A 16,588-nucleotide genomic window follows, 5' to 3' on the forward strand; every position below is an offset into this window, starting at 1 on the left:
TTCCCTACTTCCCAAACTTTCTTTCCAACTTTCCCCCAGTTCTCTGTCTGTGTTAAACTGCTCTCAGCTAAGGCTGGAATCAGATTGAATTCTCTTCAGCATCCAGTTCAGAAGTCTTTCTCTGTTCAGCTGATGCTAACCAATCCGATTGCTTGGAGCAGTCTGTCACTCAAGGCTCTCAGCTTTTGTGAAGAATTAACGCTTTACAGTCCTTTAGCTGTTTTTACAGCACTTCTATGCATTTAAAAAGTGCAGTCCATCCATCACACTAACACATTGTAGTGGGTAGGCCTAACAAGCTCTGCTTATCTGACACAATATGCTGCAGCAGGTAGACATACTGATGCATGCCACTCTGTGTTGTGTTCAGCTATTTAATATCAAAAAGAAAATCCTACGTCTAATCAAACAGGGCTCTGGAGAAGCAACATAAACATTTCAGAAATAAATACATAGATAATTCTTTTTAAAAAGTTGTGAAGGCCATTTGAAAGCTGAGAAGTAACACGCAACTTGTATTCTTTTGAATTTTCGGAAACCAGAAGACATTCTGAGCAGTTGAAAATCCTAGGTCCCGTTCACACTAGGCGATTTGGACTGGGAGCGGGACAGTTCGGGGGCGGAGCAAACCGGCACAATCACACCACAACATCTGGGAAGCGTCCTGCTTCCGTACCCGAACTGGCCCTTCCCCGTGAAAATCTGCTGCAACTTGCAACCACCTACCTTGGTAGTTCATGGGGAAGCTGCGCGGCAAGCCGGGCGTTTGATCGCCGGCGCGTCCTTGCGCCGGCACAACCCCGGCCTGTAGCCAAACTGCGCATGCTCCGACATGCGCAGTTCGGCCGGCTCCCGGTCAGGGCCGTGTTTTCTCCCCGGCGTTTGATCGTGCCGGGGAGAAAAGGCGCCACGGCCAGGGGATCCATGGGATCCCGCCGCGACGTCTCAACGTTGGCGCGGCTTTTAAAAGCTGCGCCTTTAGAGGCTTTTCCCCTGCCGTGTGGCAGGGGCCCTAGTAAACCTCTTAAGTATTTACGGAGATCCTTTTAACCTGAATAGTGTGTTTAATACACAGTGTGAAACAAGGAAGCCTGTAAGACAGTTAATTATTCCTATATCCACATTTTAAGCACCCAGACAGGATCATTACTGCATTTAGGCAAAACTGTTCCCAAGTAGCTACTAAGATATACATAGTATATAAAATAACTGATTCCTCTTAATGTTTTTAAAAGTCTCCTGGAGCAGGAAAACCTGCAGAAATGTGCCTTTCAAGTTCACAGAGGCCTTCTATTTTAAGCATGCTCTGGAGAAAGTGTTTATTAATTAAAAATAGTACTGAAAAATAGCAGTCTTCAAATGTTACATTATTTGAAATTATGCCAGGCCCTCAAGCATCGTCAAAGCTAGAATACTAACAAAATTCCATTACTTTTGAACATAGTGGGACATTATGTTGTCGACGGCTTTCACGGCCAGAGTTCATTAGCTGCTGTAGATTTTCCGGGTTGTATGGCCATGGCATTGTAGGACTTGACGTTTTGCCAGTAGCTGTGACTGGCATCCTCAGAGGTATAACACAGAAAGATGGAGTACTCTCTGTGTCAAAGTCCTACAATGCCAAGACCATGGCCATACAACCCGGAAAATCTACAGCAGCTAATAGTGGGACATATTTAAAAATTGAATTTTAATCTACAATAATTCTCCGGAACAACCTTGAAAACTAGCTGTCTCCCTCTTGTACTTCAGCATTTTAATGAGTGTGCAAACTGTATATTGAAAGTAGGTTTTTGTTTTTATTTGTAGAAATAGCTCAGCTAGCTAACTATGACAGTGGGACAGCAGCAACTCCAGAAACAGATGAATCAATTAGTGTAAGTCTTATGTTACATTGGCTTATGTTTTATTGCACTGAACTTAAAATAAATGATTGACTATGGTGTTATTTAGTTACAATCAAAGACTTCTTTTTTATGGCACATTATATAATTTGACTATATAACAATAAAATAAAATGAGTACTCTCTACGGCCTTTCTGTGTTATACCTCTGAGGAGGTTATACTACGGCCATACAACCCGGAAAATCTACAACAGCTAATATATATATAGTATGTGTATACACACACCCACACACATACAGTATTGAAAGAAAGTGGGTGAAATATATGAGGATTGATACTTGTACTACAGTTTTGTAAATGAATCCAGAATTTTTTGAAGTTTTCCTCCATTATTTCTTTTTTAAAAAGAATGGAATTTGTGAAACAGCAAGTAATTATATGATAACAAAAAATACCAATATACATTAAGCCATTCCAAAATTCCAGTTCTAGGCTAACGGATATTGTGAACCACTCTGGATATTTTTAAAGTAAATATTTGTAGACAAATTAGCAGATTTCTGTTGGTTTAGAAGAGGTTAGAAATATCCTAAGAAAAGAATTCAAAAGACTTTCATTTATCCCTGTGATGCAATAGGTCAGCTGCACTCTTAATATTGGTGCTGATGATACTTGGTTGAATGACAGCATGTAAGGAAGTCTATTAAAAGCATTGAGTTTAGGACCTGTGACTGCTTGGCTAAAACTATGGTTCCAATCTGCATATTAATATTGCATATTAAATGTTCTGGGACTCATGTAACTAGATCTCTTTGTCATATTCATTTTGAAGAGTTCCAATACGTCTCTTAAACTTCAGCGGAAGCCTCGTGAAAGTGATTTTGAAACCATTAAACTGATCAGTAATGGAGCATATGGGTGAGTATATAAGGCTCTCATAGTTTTTAGGTGATATTATATATTTTACTATAAAACAATATATGCCCTTAAATCAGTATTTATATTCTACATGTAATTTTACTTTTTTAATATGCCAAAAATCATTTCTCTTTGAAAGAAAGCTAAAGATACTCCTATGGAAAATAGAAATGAGTAGATTCAGAAGACTAGATTCTCAACACTATTGATGTTTAAAATTTTGAAGCTGTCACTACTTGGATGGCAATGTAAGAAATAAACAGATATAATTAGATGTAAACAACAAACCTTGTAAAAATAGTGTTTTTCAGCTGCTGCTTTTTGAAATGAGAGTTATAAAAGGTGCAGTAGTAGGACTACTACTATTTTAAAAGCTGGCATAGATAAGTGCATTCTAAAATTCTACACTTAGAATCATAGAATGTTAGAATTGGAAAGGACTTTGCAGGTCATCTAGTCCAACCCCTTGCAGTCTGCAGGAGCATAGCCAAAAGATAGCCCTACATACCTACAACATACCCGAAAGATGGTCGTCCAGCCTCCGCTTGAAAACATCCAGCGAAGGAGCATCCACCACCCCCTGAGGCAGACTGTTAGGGTGTTTCTCCTGATATTTAGCCGGTAACGACTCCCTTGTAATTTCCACCCATTAGACCTAGTCTTGCACTTAAGAAATTTGAGGTTTAAAATCTTACTGGTGTTCCTAAAAAGGCATCTCAGCTGCCTTAGTTTTAATTCAGTGTGTTAATTTGTTGAGGACATAAAAGGGCAAGGTTTGAATTTGAAGTCTAGTATATGGCAGATTACTTGTAGATTGATCTTTAAGACTGGCACTTTGTTTAAAACAGGGATTCTAAAAGGCTTCTAATGAGGCTTCCTATTTAAGAAAGTGACTATAAGCTATGGCAGGTATGGCTAAGAACAAAATACAGAATGTTTGGCTTGTGTCATGTGTGTTTCATATGTGGAGACGGATGGTTGCATGGCTTCCATAAGAACATAAGAGAAGCCAATGCTGGATCAGGCCAATGGCCTATCCAGTCCAACACTCTGTCACACAGTGGCCAAAAATTTATTTATATTTATTTATTAGTTCAATTTATACCCCACCCTCCACGCTGAAGCAGGCTCAGGGAGGCTTACATTAAAAATACCACGTGCCATCAGGAGGTCCACCAGTGGGTCCAGGACACTAGAAGCCCTCCCACTGTTGCCACCCCCAAGCACCAAGAATACAGAGCATCACATGCCCCAAACCCAGAGTTCCTATCTATATCTTGTAGCTAATAGCCACTGATGCTTCTACTCCATATGTTTATCCAATTCCCTCTTGAAGCCGGCCATGCTTGTAGCTGCTACCGCCTCCTGTGGCAGTGAATTCCATATTTCAATCACTCTTTGGGTGAAGAAGTACTTTTATTCGTTCTAACCCGACTGCTCAGCAATTTCATTGCGTGTCCACGAGTTCTTGTATTGTTAGAAAGGGAGAAAAGTATTTCTTTCTCTACCTGCTCTATCCCATGCATAATCTTGTCAACCTCTATCATGTCACCCCTCAGCTATCGTTTCTCCAAGCTAAAGAGTCGTTTTAACCTTTCTTCATAGGGAAAGTGTTCCAACCTTTTTATCATTCTAGTTGCCCTTTTCTGCACTTTTTCCAATGCTATAATATCCTTTCTGAGGTGTGGTGACCAGAATTGTACACAGTATTCCAAATGAGGTTGCACCATCAGTGTATACAGAGACATTATGATACTGGCTGATTTGTTTTCAGTTCCCCTCCTAATAATCCCTAGCATAGCATTGGCCATTTATTTGCAGTTGCACACTGTCTCCAGTCTCTTGGTCAGTCTCTGCCAGTTCAGACCCCATCAATGTGTATTTATAGTTAGGATTTTTGGCCCTAATGTGCATCACTTTGCACTTGGCCACACTGAACACCATTTGCCACGTTGATACTCACTCACCCATCCTTGACAGATTTCTTTGGAGTGCCTCACAATCCTCCCTGGTGTCAGCAAGCTGCCATTAAGTTGTATTTTCTATTCTACATGCTTCCTTGTATTCTGGTCATCCCCCCCCCCACTGTATCCTCCTGTATAGGTGTTTACTGTCTTTTGCTTGCTACATCTGCGGAACTGCTCAAGGTCAACCAGCTGGAGGTGGGATGGAGTTATGGCGTTGCTTCGCTTATTATGTATTTCGTGCATGAGAACAGACCTTATGTTTATGTTGTAGAACCGTTGTGTTCCCAAGGAATTGGGCGCTAGTTTTATCTGCCTTCCCGCCAGCGGGAATTAGGATCATTGGTCCTACTCAGATTCAAGTTCCTTTATTATGTTTTCCTATGAGACTTGTAGTCATTCCTAACAATTTTTGTGTTCCTGATCTATCATCGCTTTACAATAAATTCTACTTTGTTCATCAACCGTGGATTTATTCGAATGCATGGGGAATCGGACACCTGGTTCTTACCACCCTGAACAATTTCGTGTCATCCACGAATTTAGCCACCTCACTGCTTATTTCCAACTCCAAATCATTAATGAACAAGTTAAAATAATTGAACCCAGCACTGAGCCCTGCAGTACTCCACTGCTTACCACCCTCCACTGTGAAAATTGCCCATTTAGACTCACTCTGTTTCCTATTAATTACCCAGTTTTTGATTCACAAGATGACTTGTCCTTTTATCCCATGACTATTGAGCTTACTTAGGACCCTTTGATGAGGAATGTTTTATCAAAAGCTTTCTGGAAGTCAAGGTAAACAACATCTGTTGGGTCCCCCTTATCCACATGTTTGTTTACCCCCTCAAAGAACACTAGCAGGTTAGTGAGACAATATCTTCCCTTACAGGACCCATGCTTATTCAAGAAAGGAACCCTAAGCCCAGTTTAGAACCACCATTTTCACCATTTATTATAGTAATAGTTATTAGCAGTGAGTTTAAAAGGTCAGCATTTTGGTCAGCAGCATTGTTCTGTCAAAGAAATTACCTCACTTGATCTGAATTGAAAAATACATTAATACCTGAGTGCCTAAGAATTTTAGTATAATTAAACAATAATGCCTGCTTCTTTTGTGAATGCAAAGCAGTAAAGTGCTTCATAGGCACATCATTTTTTTTATTACTGGTATAAACGGAAAATAAAGTTAATGTTGTTGTGGAACAATATTTTTTCTTTCAGTGTTTTCCAGGTCATTAATTTTCTGAAGTAACATAAATGAGTGAGCTCATGCTTACGGTTCATTGATTTATATTCCTGAATGTCATTGGGTATATTTTTATGATGTAGCTCATTAATGTTTGTATTATGGTTGTATAACATTCTATTCCTTCAAAAGGTATAATGAAAAAAGTATTGTTATTGAGCAAGTGTATTTATAGCATTTTTGTAAACTGGTCAATTTGCTTGTTTGATTCTGCTTTGGATTTTGGTGTCTTCATTAGTGAGCTAAAAGGCTTTCTTTCAAAATATAATTGTTTGTCTTGGCATATTTTGGCAGGAATTTGTCAGATATATTAATCTTGATGAGCTTAAACCTGAACCTTTTAAAAGTTTCAATACATAACTTTTTTTAGAATTCTGCCTCATAATTGGATGAGTAAATTCATTTGTGATGTAATTAAATGGCTTTAAAGAAGATGAGGTACACCAAGGAATGGATGGTTGGGAATATACAAGAAGTTAAACAAGCTGTGAATCAGTAAACATGTCAGATGCTGGCCAAGTCATTACTGGCTTCACAAGCTGTCTTAGACTTTTTCTTCAAGCCAAATCTTCCATTTTTGCCTGTATAATTGTTTCTCGTTGCAAATGTAACACGTTTTCTCTCTTTAAAATGTTCCAAAATTGGACCAAAAGCTCCATTCACAATTGCTGGAGTAGCCAAATCACCCATCAGCCTGATTTTGTGAATTAGCTTCAGTAGCCACTCCTTTCTCATTTCTTCTTGAGTTATGTAATTGCAGCAATTGTATGCTGGAGTTTGGAATCACTTCTCACAACTCTGTGAATATTAGTGCCTGGCTGTGAAATAATAGTTTGGTGCTGATGCTTGCATAAAATAATGACTTGATTTCTATTACTTGCTGAAAGTTTGTTGAGGCTTGGGAGGACTAGTGATAGTTCAGTCTCTTTTGGAATGTTCCTACAAAGTTTTTGAAAATGGTGAGCAGTTTGATATTCCTGGATATGTTCCTGTTATTATTTTTTTTAATTTATTTATTAGATTTTTACCCCACTCTCCCGGGGTAACTTCCCCTCAGTATATCTCATCATAATCTAGTAGAGGATGTATTTTACGAGGCACATACAAAAGTATCATATGCTTTGTAGAGATAAATACTATAGCTCATTTGTCTACACCCCTTTCAGACCTGGGACCTAATGAACATGGGAGCTACAAGCTCGTGACAGGAAGTCATGTATCATCAGCAGAGGTCGATTCGGGGGGGATTGCGGGGGATCGCAGTTCCCCCGGGTGAGGTGCAGGGGGTGGGGCACACGACGAAGCCCCACCCCCTTCTTCCGGCCACCCCCTGCTTCCAGCCTCATTCTGTTGCAGAAGGAGGAAGAAGCAGGAGGGTAAGTTGGCGTCCTCCCCCTCTGCCTGGCCGAGGCCACTCCACGTGGCCTCCGCAAGGACTCCCAGCCCCATCCAGGAGCTTCCCTGAGGCAGCTGTGTTAGTCTGTTGCTGCAAAATAGTCCAAGAGTTCAAATAGCACCTTTAAGACTAACCTTTAAGACTAAGACTAACTGAGTGGTGGTTGTGGCCTTATGACACACTTCCGGTGATGTCAGGGGGTGTGGCATATGCTAATTAGTTATGCTAATGAGTTCCCCTAGCTCTTTTTCTACGAAATGACCCCTGGTCATCAGAGTTATGTGACGAAAAGAGAGCCAGAGTTCTTACTATCTAGACTAGGACTGTAGGCAGCAGACCAAAAGAGCTGGAGGCAAGAAACATAAAATGGGGTTCTACTGCAGTAAAGAATGAGCCCAAAGGCAGAGCCATGGAGGAATCCTCTCTACCACTGACCTCACCTTGTTGACAGCTGTTTTTCTCATCATCCATGGAAACAGAGGCAAGAAGCACAGCACTTTTGTTGTCTCAGTACAAGAAGTCTTTTTAAAAGGTTGAGAGGAGAATGGCTACTCTCTAGGAGACTTGTGGCCCAGCCAAAGAGATTCTTTAAACCACCCAAGGGTCCTGCCCAAAGGCTGAGGACCATTGCTGTAGGTGATGAGGTTCCAAATTCAGTCTCTGCTAATGGTATGATTTTATTAAACATTAGAAATAAATGTGCTTTCCAAATGGGTTTATGTTCTGACTGAGGACTGCTTCTGTCGAGAGAACAAAAAGGCCTTTTCCACCTCAAACCCTACAACAACCACATTTTAGAATTTGCATGATAAACCTGCACCATTATGTATGAGGGTGGATTAAAAATGTTTTGCTATTGTGGTACTATATCCCTTTTAAAAATAAACTCCTGCTCTGGGAGTTACACTGTTGCAAAGAATTTAACAGCAAGTTTTTCTGGATGAAAAGCAAATGATATGATGGAGAAAAGAAACATAAGAAGACACCTGCTGGATCAGACCACTGGTCCATCAAGTCCAGCATCCTGTCTTACACAGTGGTCAGCCTCCAGACAGCCAACAACAGGGCATAGAGGCTGAGACCTCCCCTTGATGTTGCCTCCTGGCTCCTGGCACTGTGGCTAGTAGCCATTGATAGAGTTTTCCCCCATGATATCGCTAATACCCTTCTAAAGCTGTTTATTCCTGTGGCCATCACTACATTCTCTGGCAGTGAATTCCGCATTTTAATCACTCTCTGTGTAAAGTAGTATTTCCTTTTGTGTGTCCTGAACTTACTGCCCATCAATTTCACTGGATGCTCTCAAGTTCTAGTATTTTGGGAGAGGGAGAAAATTTCTCTTTGTCAACTCTCTTCATCCCATGCATAATTTCATCAACCTCTATCATGTCCGCCCCCCCCCCCCCCACACACACCTCCTCTATTTTATACACCTCTATCATGCCCCCCCCCCCAAGTCATCTCTTTTCTAAACTGAAAAGTCCCGGACTCTTCAGCCTTTCCTCACAGGGAAGGTGCTCCAATCCCTGAATCATCTCGGTTGCCCTCCTCTGTATGTGGTTCTTTCCTGCATGCACATGTCTGAATCCTGGCCTTTTAAGCAAGTGTTTCTCAACATATTTTTTAGAAAATAATACCATATCAGAAACAGGAAAAGTAAATAAATGTGGAAATATAACAATGAAAGTGAAAGAGTGAAGAAGAAGAAAAAGCAAGTCAGACTAGGAAAGAATCAGCATTAGTCAATGATATGGGAAACTCTCACTGAGAATCAGTATTAATTTTTAATGTACCTGATATGTGGCAATAAAAGTGCAGAGTTGCTAATAGGCAATCAAACTGACATTAAGATTTCATACAGACTGTAGGCTAATAAAAGGATTTCAAATACGACTTTGTTGTTCAGCATCCTGAATTTCTTTCCTCTCCACTACATGCCAGTTCGGACAAAACTATTTATTGTATGAATGCAGGGTTGGGAGGAATCTCTGATTTCTTCCTGTAGTGTTATTTCCCCAAAGAAGCATTGTTTGCTCTGGCTTTCTATTGTTGGTGTTGGTTGCTAGGGGACTAGAAGAACCCAGTAGGATCTTGGTAGAGATTGTTTTGTTTGTTCCAGTAGGTTTTCTGCCTTATAGAGTACCATAGTATTTGTTCTATAGTGCCATCTGCTGTGTTGTTTCTCTTTTACTTTGTTAGTGGGGGAGAAATAGGTCATCACCCAAAATCCTGATGAAGTGTGTAGTATATTGTATATGGCATTTTATGTTGAATGTCCATTAGGTTGCTTGAGCAGTCCTTCTCTGCCCAGTGTATAACATGCTTGCTATTTCACACAGTGAGTCTGAATGTCGTATCCTAGACACAAAAATACAGTAATTGAAACTTGATCAGTGGTTCTTTTTCTCTTTCCCACCCTCCCTGTCATCTTATTATTTTTATAAATATATGACACTCATAATGTCCAGTGTAATAGCATTTTACACTGTAGATAAAGAACGAAAGGACTGAAATCAAAGGGAAGACAGTCTGAACTTTGGGGAAGAATGGGGCAAACTGAAGGAATTGAAAGACAGCACACAGTGTTTAAAAAATTGGGGTGGGGTGGGGTGGGGGAGGTAGAGTGCCAAACGATAAGAATGGCTCCATGTTGGGAGAGGCATGGTGTGTTCTAAAGTGTAAATGTACGAGGTACCAAAAGGGTAGGATATTCTGCCCGAGGCAATGCTATCCCAGTTTCAATATTGTACAATCGGTTTTGGCTGCCATACATTAAAACAGAAACTCTGTTGACAGAGATTCAAGAAAAATATTTCAAGAAATTATCCTACAATAGTAACAGGAGAACTTTAACTCGTGATATGAGAAGAGGCTAGAAAGACCAAGATGATAAATCATATTAATGAGCAAGGCAACCTTTCAGCATTTTTAAAAGCTTGTCCTTTTTGAGGCAAAAGGGGGCACAAATCAAATGAACAACATGTTTATTGGTTCCCATACACCTTTTCTTGTCGGACTCTATAAACAGTTGCAAGGTTTCTAACAGTACGCATTTCTCCAGGATGTATTTAAAGGAGTAACCACTCGTATTGTTTCAGAGAAATCTTATCTTGTGTGCTCCTTTTTACTAAATCCTCAATGAAATAATAGCAGCTCTAAACAATTACATTTTTATTATCCCTTCTGTTTCTCAGGCTAGATTATCATAAAACTATTAATTGCTTTCCTGCATAAATTAATCAGAAGCTAATAATGTAGGTAGCTATTAACTCAAGATTGACTCAGTCACTGCTCATCTCCCCCAGAGCCAATAAATACAGTTCATGGGTCACGTCAGTGACAGTGAGTGTAATGTTTTCACAGTTGGTAAAGAGGAGCTGTCTACACATGAAATTCCCATTCTGCCTCCTTTGTATTTCATATGTGATATCATCTTGAGAAATCAGGAATGGAGCTTAGTCATAAATAAGATGCACAATTGCAGAACAGATGATATCAGGATTAACTACAGCATTGTGCCATGTCATAAAAATCTTCCCTGAGTAATGCCAAATACATATTATATGCATTGTAATAGGATTTATCAGTTGTTGATTCACTGAGGTGGTCTGAAACTGAATTCTGGAAATTGCTATTCAAATGTTATATGCCCTATAGAACTTTAAAAAAAATATTACAAGTAATAATACAATTCCATGTTGATACCTTTTCACTTTTTCTTGGACTTTTTCAGAGCTGTTTATTTGGTGAGGCATAAAGAAATGAGACAGAGATTTGCCATGAAAAAGATCAACAAACAGAATCTCATTCTTCGAAACCAGATTCAGCAGGCTTTTGTTGAGCGTGATATCCTGACATTTGCAGAAAATCCATTTGTAGTCAGCATGTATTGTTCCTTTGAAACTAGACGCCATTTATGCATGGTCATGGAGTATGTGGAAGGTACAGTATTTGTTTTGCATCTGAGGGCAAACACTTGAGAATCTAAAAATAAAAAGAAGTCTTGTGGCACCTTGGACTAACAGATTTATTGTGGTATAAGCTTTTGTGGGCTACAGCCCACCTCTTAAAATAGCCGCAATAGTGGTGGATTGGCATAGAAAAAACTATAAAAAGTGGAGGTCAAAAGACAATGAAATACAAGATGTACAGTTTGAGTTCTGTGCGAAGCTCAGTTCTTTGCTAGATGTCCATCATGACAATCTATTACTGCTGGTGTAAACTGTCACTGTGCTTCTTGTATATATCTGAGCCTTGCATAAAAATGTCACAGACAATCTCTTGCATTTCATTGTCCTTTGACTCTGTCTCCAGTATTTACATTTCCCCCCTCTAATCAATGTATACATATCTGACAACTGAAGACACACTTCACGTATCTGGTGAAGTGAACTCTAGTCTGCTAACACTGATGATACAATCAATTTGTTTGACTTTAAAGTGCCTTTTTGTTTTTGGTGCAATAGAATAACATGACTTCACTCTGGAATTTGTCACATAATAATGTAACACTGGAAAAATATGAATAAACCCTATGTATCTACACTAGAGATTGTACCTTCCTCCAGCATATGCTGGGACTGCACAGGAAGGATTCTTTTCTTCTCCAGATAGCTTCATGCTTACAGTACAGCCATTCTTTATTGCTAGACATTTATGATGGAATAAGGTAACTACTTTTTGGCCACATTTATATATAAAGAATTGTGTATAGTAAATGCTGTATGGATTTTTTAAATGCTGCATGCACCTAAATTGTGTGGCAGTAATTTGTTTAATATGTACTATTAGAGAATTAATCGTAGGTATTAACAGTTTTTAAAATCATGTTTTTATTCTGTTTATGTGAAAGGGTATTTTTAGTTACTTTCCAGTTCACATTTGGTTATTTATACCCCTGTGGGCATGCTGTCCATAATTATAGGTGCAAAATTGAAACATGTATTTCTGTTATCTCAGTGAGAAATAACCTGCATTCAATGCTCTTTATTTTGTAGGTGGCGATTGTGCTACTTTAATGAAAAATATGGGTCCTCTGCCTGTAGACATGGCCAGGATGTATTTTGCAGAGACTGTTCTGGCTTTGGAGTACCTTCACAATTATGGAATAGTACACAGGGATTTGAAACCAGACAAGTATGTATATAGCATGTAACTACAAGAAAACTAGCCTCTACCTAGAAAAACTGGCCCAGTTGTGTGGTGCTGGCTGCTAGGCCAGGCCCAGTTGTGTGTTAGGGAACCCTCAGTCTTGTGGAGGGGCACATCACTTTCTCTTGTATCCTCCTTCCCACATTTCCCCTTTACCTCCTCCTGACAACCCCTATGTCCTCTCCCCTTTCCCTGCCTCATTCTGTCTTTGTCAGCCATTCACCTACCTACCTTTTGTCTGCCTCCCACCTTCAACTATATTATTCATTTACTTCATTTATACCCTGCCTATCTGTACACTGGGGACCAAGGCAGCCTACATCATTCTCCTATTCTCCTTTTTATGCTCACAACAACTCTGTGAGGTAAGTTAGGCTGAAAGTGTGTGACTGGCTAAACATCACCTAATAAGCTTCCATGGCAGATTGGTGATTTGAACCTGGGTCTCCCAGACCCTACTCTGAATCTCTTAACTGTTACACCACACTGGCTTTCATAAGGTAGCTGCTATTGAACAGCAGCCAGGCCTAAGTGAGTCATGCAAGTTGGGTGGTATCTAGTCATCCAGTTGTTGCTATCAGACCTGGCTCTGATGAGGCCTCTCTCAAGGGCCAAAACATCCTTGGAAAGGACCCTGCCCCCTCACCATGCCTTTTACTGATATAAACCAAACCTAGAATGTGGTGGTTGCATAGCCAAAGCTACTGAAGCCTTCTGTTTCTTAAAGCTAAATGTCCTCTTATCATTTTTGGGTTTTTACCCCCCACACACGGCTATTTAGATTTGAGATTTTTCTGCAAACTTGGGGCACTTTTCAGGTTTGTTGTAAGATCCATCTTGGCCCTTCATGGCTCCAGTCTCCGGATTTAAGTAACCTCAGATTCGGCTAACTTCATTATTAAAATATACAAGTGGGAATCTGCAAGGATTTGCAGGAGGCATCTCATTTCCCTCTACCCCACTATTTCTTCTTTCCCTTTCCTGAAAGCCCCACAGCCTCTCCTCTTTTCAGACTTCCTGAGGAGGGTGGGGTTTGGGAGGGGAGGGACTTCAGTGGTGTGTAATGCCATAGTCTACTTTCCAAAGTGGCCATTTTCTCCTTGTGAACTGTAGATCAGTTGTAATCCCAGGAGATCTCTAGTTACCACCCGGAGGTTGGCAACCATACCCACTATTTTCTGTTTACTGAAAGCCCCCATAGACTCTCCCCTTTTCTTGCCTCGGGTTGCCAGCTCAAGGTTGGGAAATTCCTGGAGATTTTGGGGTGGAGCCTTGAAAGGCAGGGTTTAAGGCAGGCAGGGTGACCTCAGCAGGGTATAATGCCATGGGGTCCACTCCAAAACAGCGTGTTCCTCCATGGGAACTAGGGTTGCCAATTTCCAGAGGAACTGATCCCTGTCATCTGGAGAGCAGTTGTAATTCCAAGTGATCTCCAGCCCCTCCCTCCCCCCCGGAATCACGAAGCTCTAGTTCCCATAGAACTGGCTGCTACTGTCCTAGTACCTACTAGGCATCTGGTTGGGTACCAAAGCTCAGGTGTGAGCAAGGCAAGGCAAAGGCACAATCCAGTGCGGTGTGGTCAGAGTTCGGTTCCTAGGTCACACATGGAGTTCACAACAGGAGCAGGTTTGGGGCAGATCCAAAAGTCAAGGTCCAGATGCAGTCCAAAGAGTCAAAATCACGAGTCAGAGTCAGGGTCCGTGATGGCAAGGTCAGGAGTAATATGACACGTTGCTTCCATGGCCAATCTCTCCATCTCTTTTCCCTCTATGGCAGAGGTGCTTATCTCGCAGCTGGGTCGCATCATGTAGGTGTGTGCGCTCTCCTCCTTACTAACTAGACCCAGATGTCTCTGAGCTGTTACTTGCACACTCCACCTTCTTTCCAGCATCTCATGGCAGACCCGCCTCTGTCTGCGCTCCAGCAGTTCTGGAGATGAGGGAGGCAAGATGGGTGGTGGGACGCTATCCGGTTCTGAGCCAGAGGCCTCAACAGCTGGGAAACTACTGTCAGACTCTGAATCACTACTTGGCAAGGTCGCAGTAGCTTTCTGCAGCAGGTTGACTGCAAGTGACTGTGAGTTGGGAACTCCTTTGTCTGCCCATTCCACTTCCGCAGAGTCCTCTGCCTCTTCAGGGTTGGCTGTGCCTGACTGATCCATGACAGCTTTGGAGAGTGGAATCTATGACATTATGCCCTTCTGAGGTCCCTCCCCTCCTCAAACACCATCATCCCCAGACTCCACTCCCCAAATCTCCAGATATTTCCTAACCTGGAGTTGGTAACCCTATCCTCTCACCTAACAGTCTACTTTTATCTGCCCCTCTGTCTTCAGCTCCCCCCTCAGCAGCCTCTTCCTAGGAAATCTGTGGACCAGTTTTGTAGTGACAGCCACTGGGCCAGGCCTACTTGCGTGGTAGAGAAATGGCACTTCACTCTCCCCTCTATCCCCCCTCCCTATGCTATTTCCTCTTTCCTTTTTCCCTGGCTACCCCCATATCCTCTCCCCTTCCCCTGCCTCATTCTCTCCTCCTCAGTCATTCACCAACCTAACCTTTTATCTCCTTACCATTTTCAGCTATATTTATTATTTGTTTACTTCGTTTTACCCCACCTTTCTCCATAGTGGGGACCAAAGCAGCTTCCTTATTCTCCTCTACACACAACAACCCTGTGAGGTAGGTTAGGCTGAAAGTATGTGACAGGTCCAAAATCACCCAGTGAGCTTCCACAGCAAGATGGCAATTTGAACCTGGGTCTCCCAGACCCTACTCTGAAGCTCTACCACACTGGCTTGCATAGGGTGTCTGCTGTGGAACAGTAGCTAGCGGTCATGCCTAACTGAGGCCCCGGTCACACGGGCCGGAAAATGTGGGGAGGAAGCGTGGCTGTTTGCCCCAGAGGAAAATAACGCGCGGTTGCGCGATCAGATGTCCCTTCGAGGTCCCGTGGTTAGGGGGCAGGGGCCGATCACATGATGATCCTGCAGCGCGGCAAAGAAGCGGTGCGGCGCGATCACACCAGCAATCGCTAGGCGCTGCTTCCGTGGCAAACGGGATGGATTTTTTTTTTAAACTGAAGTTTGTGCATACGCATGACTGAGCAATCGTATCTGCACATCAGAAGGCGGGTGGTGGGCTTACCGGAGAGGGCGACAGACGCTTCCGGACCCCAACAGAGCTCCGAGGCATAGCCAATGGAGGGGGAGGTGGGGCCCCTCGTCACAGCCGCTCTAACCGCCTGTGCGACAGTGGCCATAGCGACCCTCCAGAGGCGGCAAGCCTGGCTGCAGTGGGAGGGGGCCTCTTTGTGGGCCTCTTTGTGCGCCGTTGGGTGCTTGTGCGCATCCTGTGGAGACTTGGGGGGGGGGGAACCTGTTCGTGAGAGGACATGGGCAGGCGCTGGATGCCACGGGATTCCACCGGAAACACGAACAGGCGCCCGCCCTTGCCCCACGGTTTCCGGAAACTAGTACCTCGGAGGTACTAGTTTTTTACCCCACATTTTCGGCGGGAAGTCTCGGGTTCGCCACGGGAGCTCTACGCTTCCCAGATGTGGCGTTGTGATAGTGCTCGGAAAATCCGCCTATCTTCCATCTCTCTAGCGTGGCTAATGTTCCGTGTGACTGCAGCCTGAGTCATGCAAGTGGTATCAAGCCACCCAGAGGCTGCTTCCATGCCTAGGTTTGCCGAACTACAGGTGGTACCTGGAGATCTCGCAGAATTACAACTGAACCCCAGATAACAGATCTGTCCCCCTGGAGAAAATTGATTCTCTGGATGGTGGACTTTATGGCATTATATCTGACTGAGGCCTCTCCCCTCTCCAAACCTTGTCTTCCACAGATTGTGCCACAAAATCTACAGGAATTTCCCAACCTAGAGCTGGCAACCCTAGCCAGGCCTTTCCCCAGTGACTCCTTCCTCAAAGGCTAAGATGGGTGTGGAAAGGGAGCCCTGCCCCATCCCTCTGCCTTTTACTGACAGAACCAAGCTTGGAGTACTATTTTTGCCTAGCAAAGGACAGATTTCACATTTTTCTGCAAACTGGGGGGGGGGGTA

At 42.4% G+C, this 16,588-nt stretch overlaps 1 protein-coding gene across 1 annotated transcript in view; it reads left to right on the forward strand.

Annotated features, from left to right (window-relative positions):
• Positions 1–16,588, forward strand: part of MAST4 (microtubule associated serine/threonine kinase family member 4) — an 86,732-nt gene that overhangs the window by 40,158 nt on the left and 29,986 nt on the right. Inside the window, exons 9-12 of the mRNA XM_015425083.1 lie at positions 1,810–1,877; positions 2,679–2,764; positions 11,110–11,318; positions 12,374–12,512. Coding sequence (XP_015280569.1) covers positions 1,810–1,877; positions 2,679–2,764; positions 11,110–11,318; positions 12,374–12,512 — 502 coding nt within the window. The remainder of the gene's footprint in view (positions 1–1,809; positions 1,878–2,678; positions 2,765–11,109; positions 11,319–12,373; positions 12,513–16,588) is intronic.

This window comes from Gekko japonicus, unplaced genomic scaffold (assembly GCF_001447785.1).
Source record: "Gekko japonicus isolate JY-2015 unplaced genomic scaffold, Gekko_japonicus_V1.1 scaffold3093, whole genome shotgun sequence".
Taxonomy (NCBI): domain Eukaryota; kingdom Metazoa; phylum Chordata; class Lepidosauria; order Squamata; family Gekkonidae; genus Gekko; species Gekko japonicus.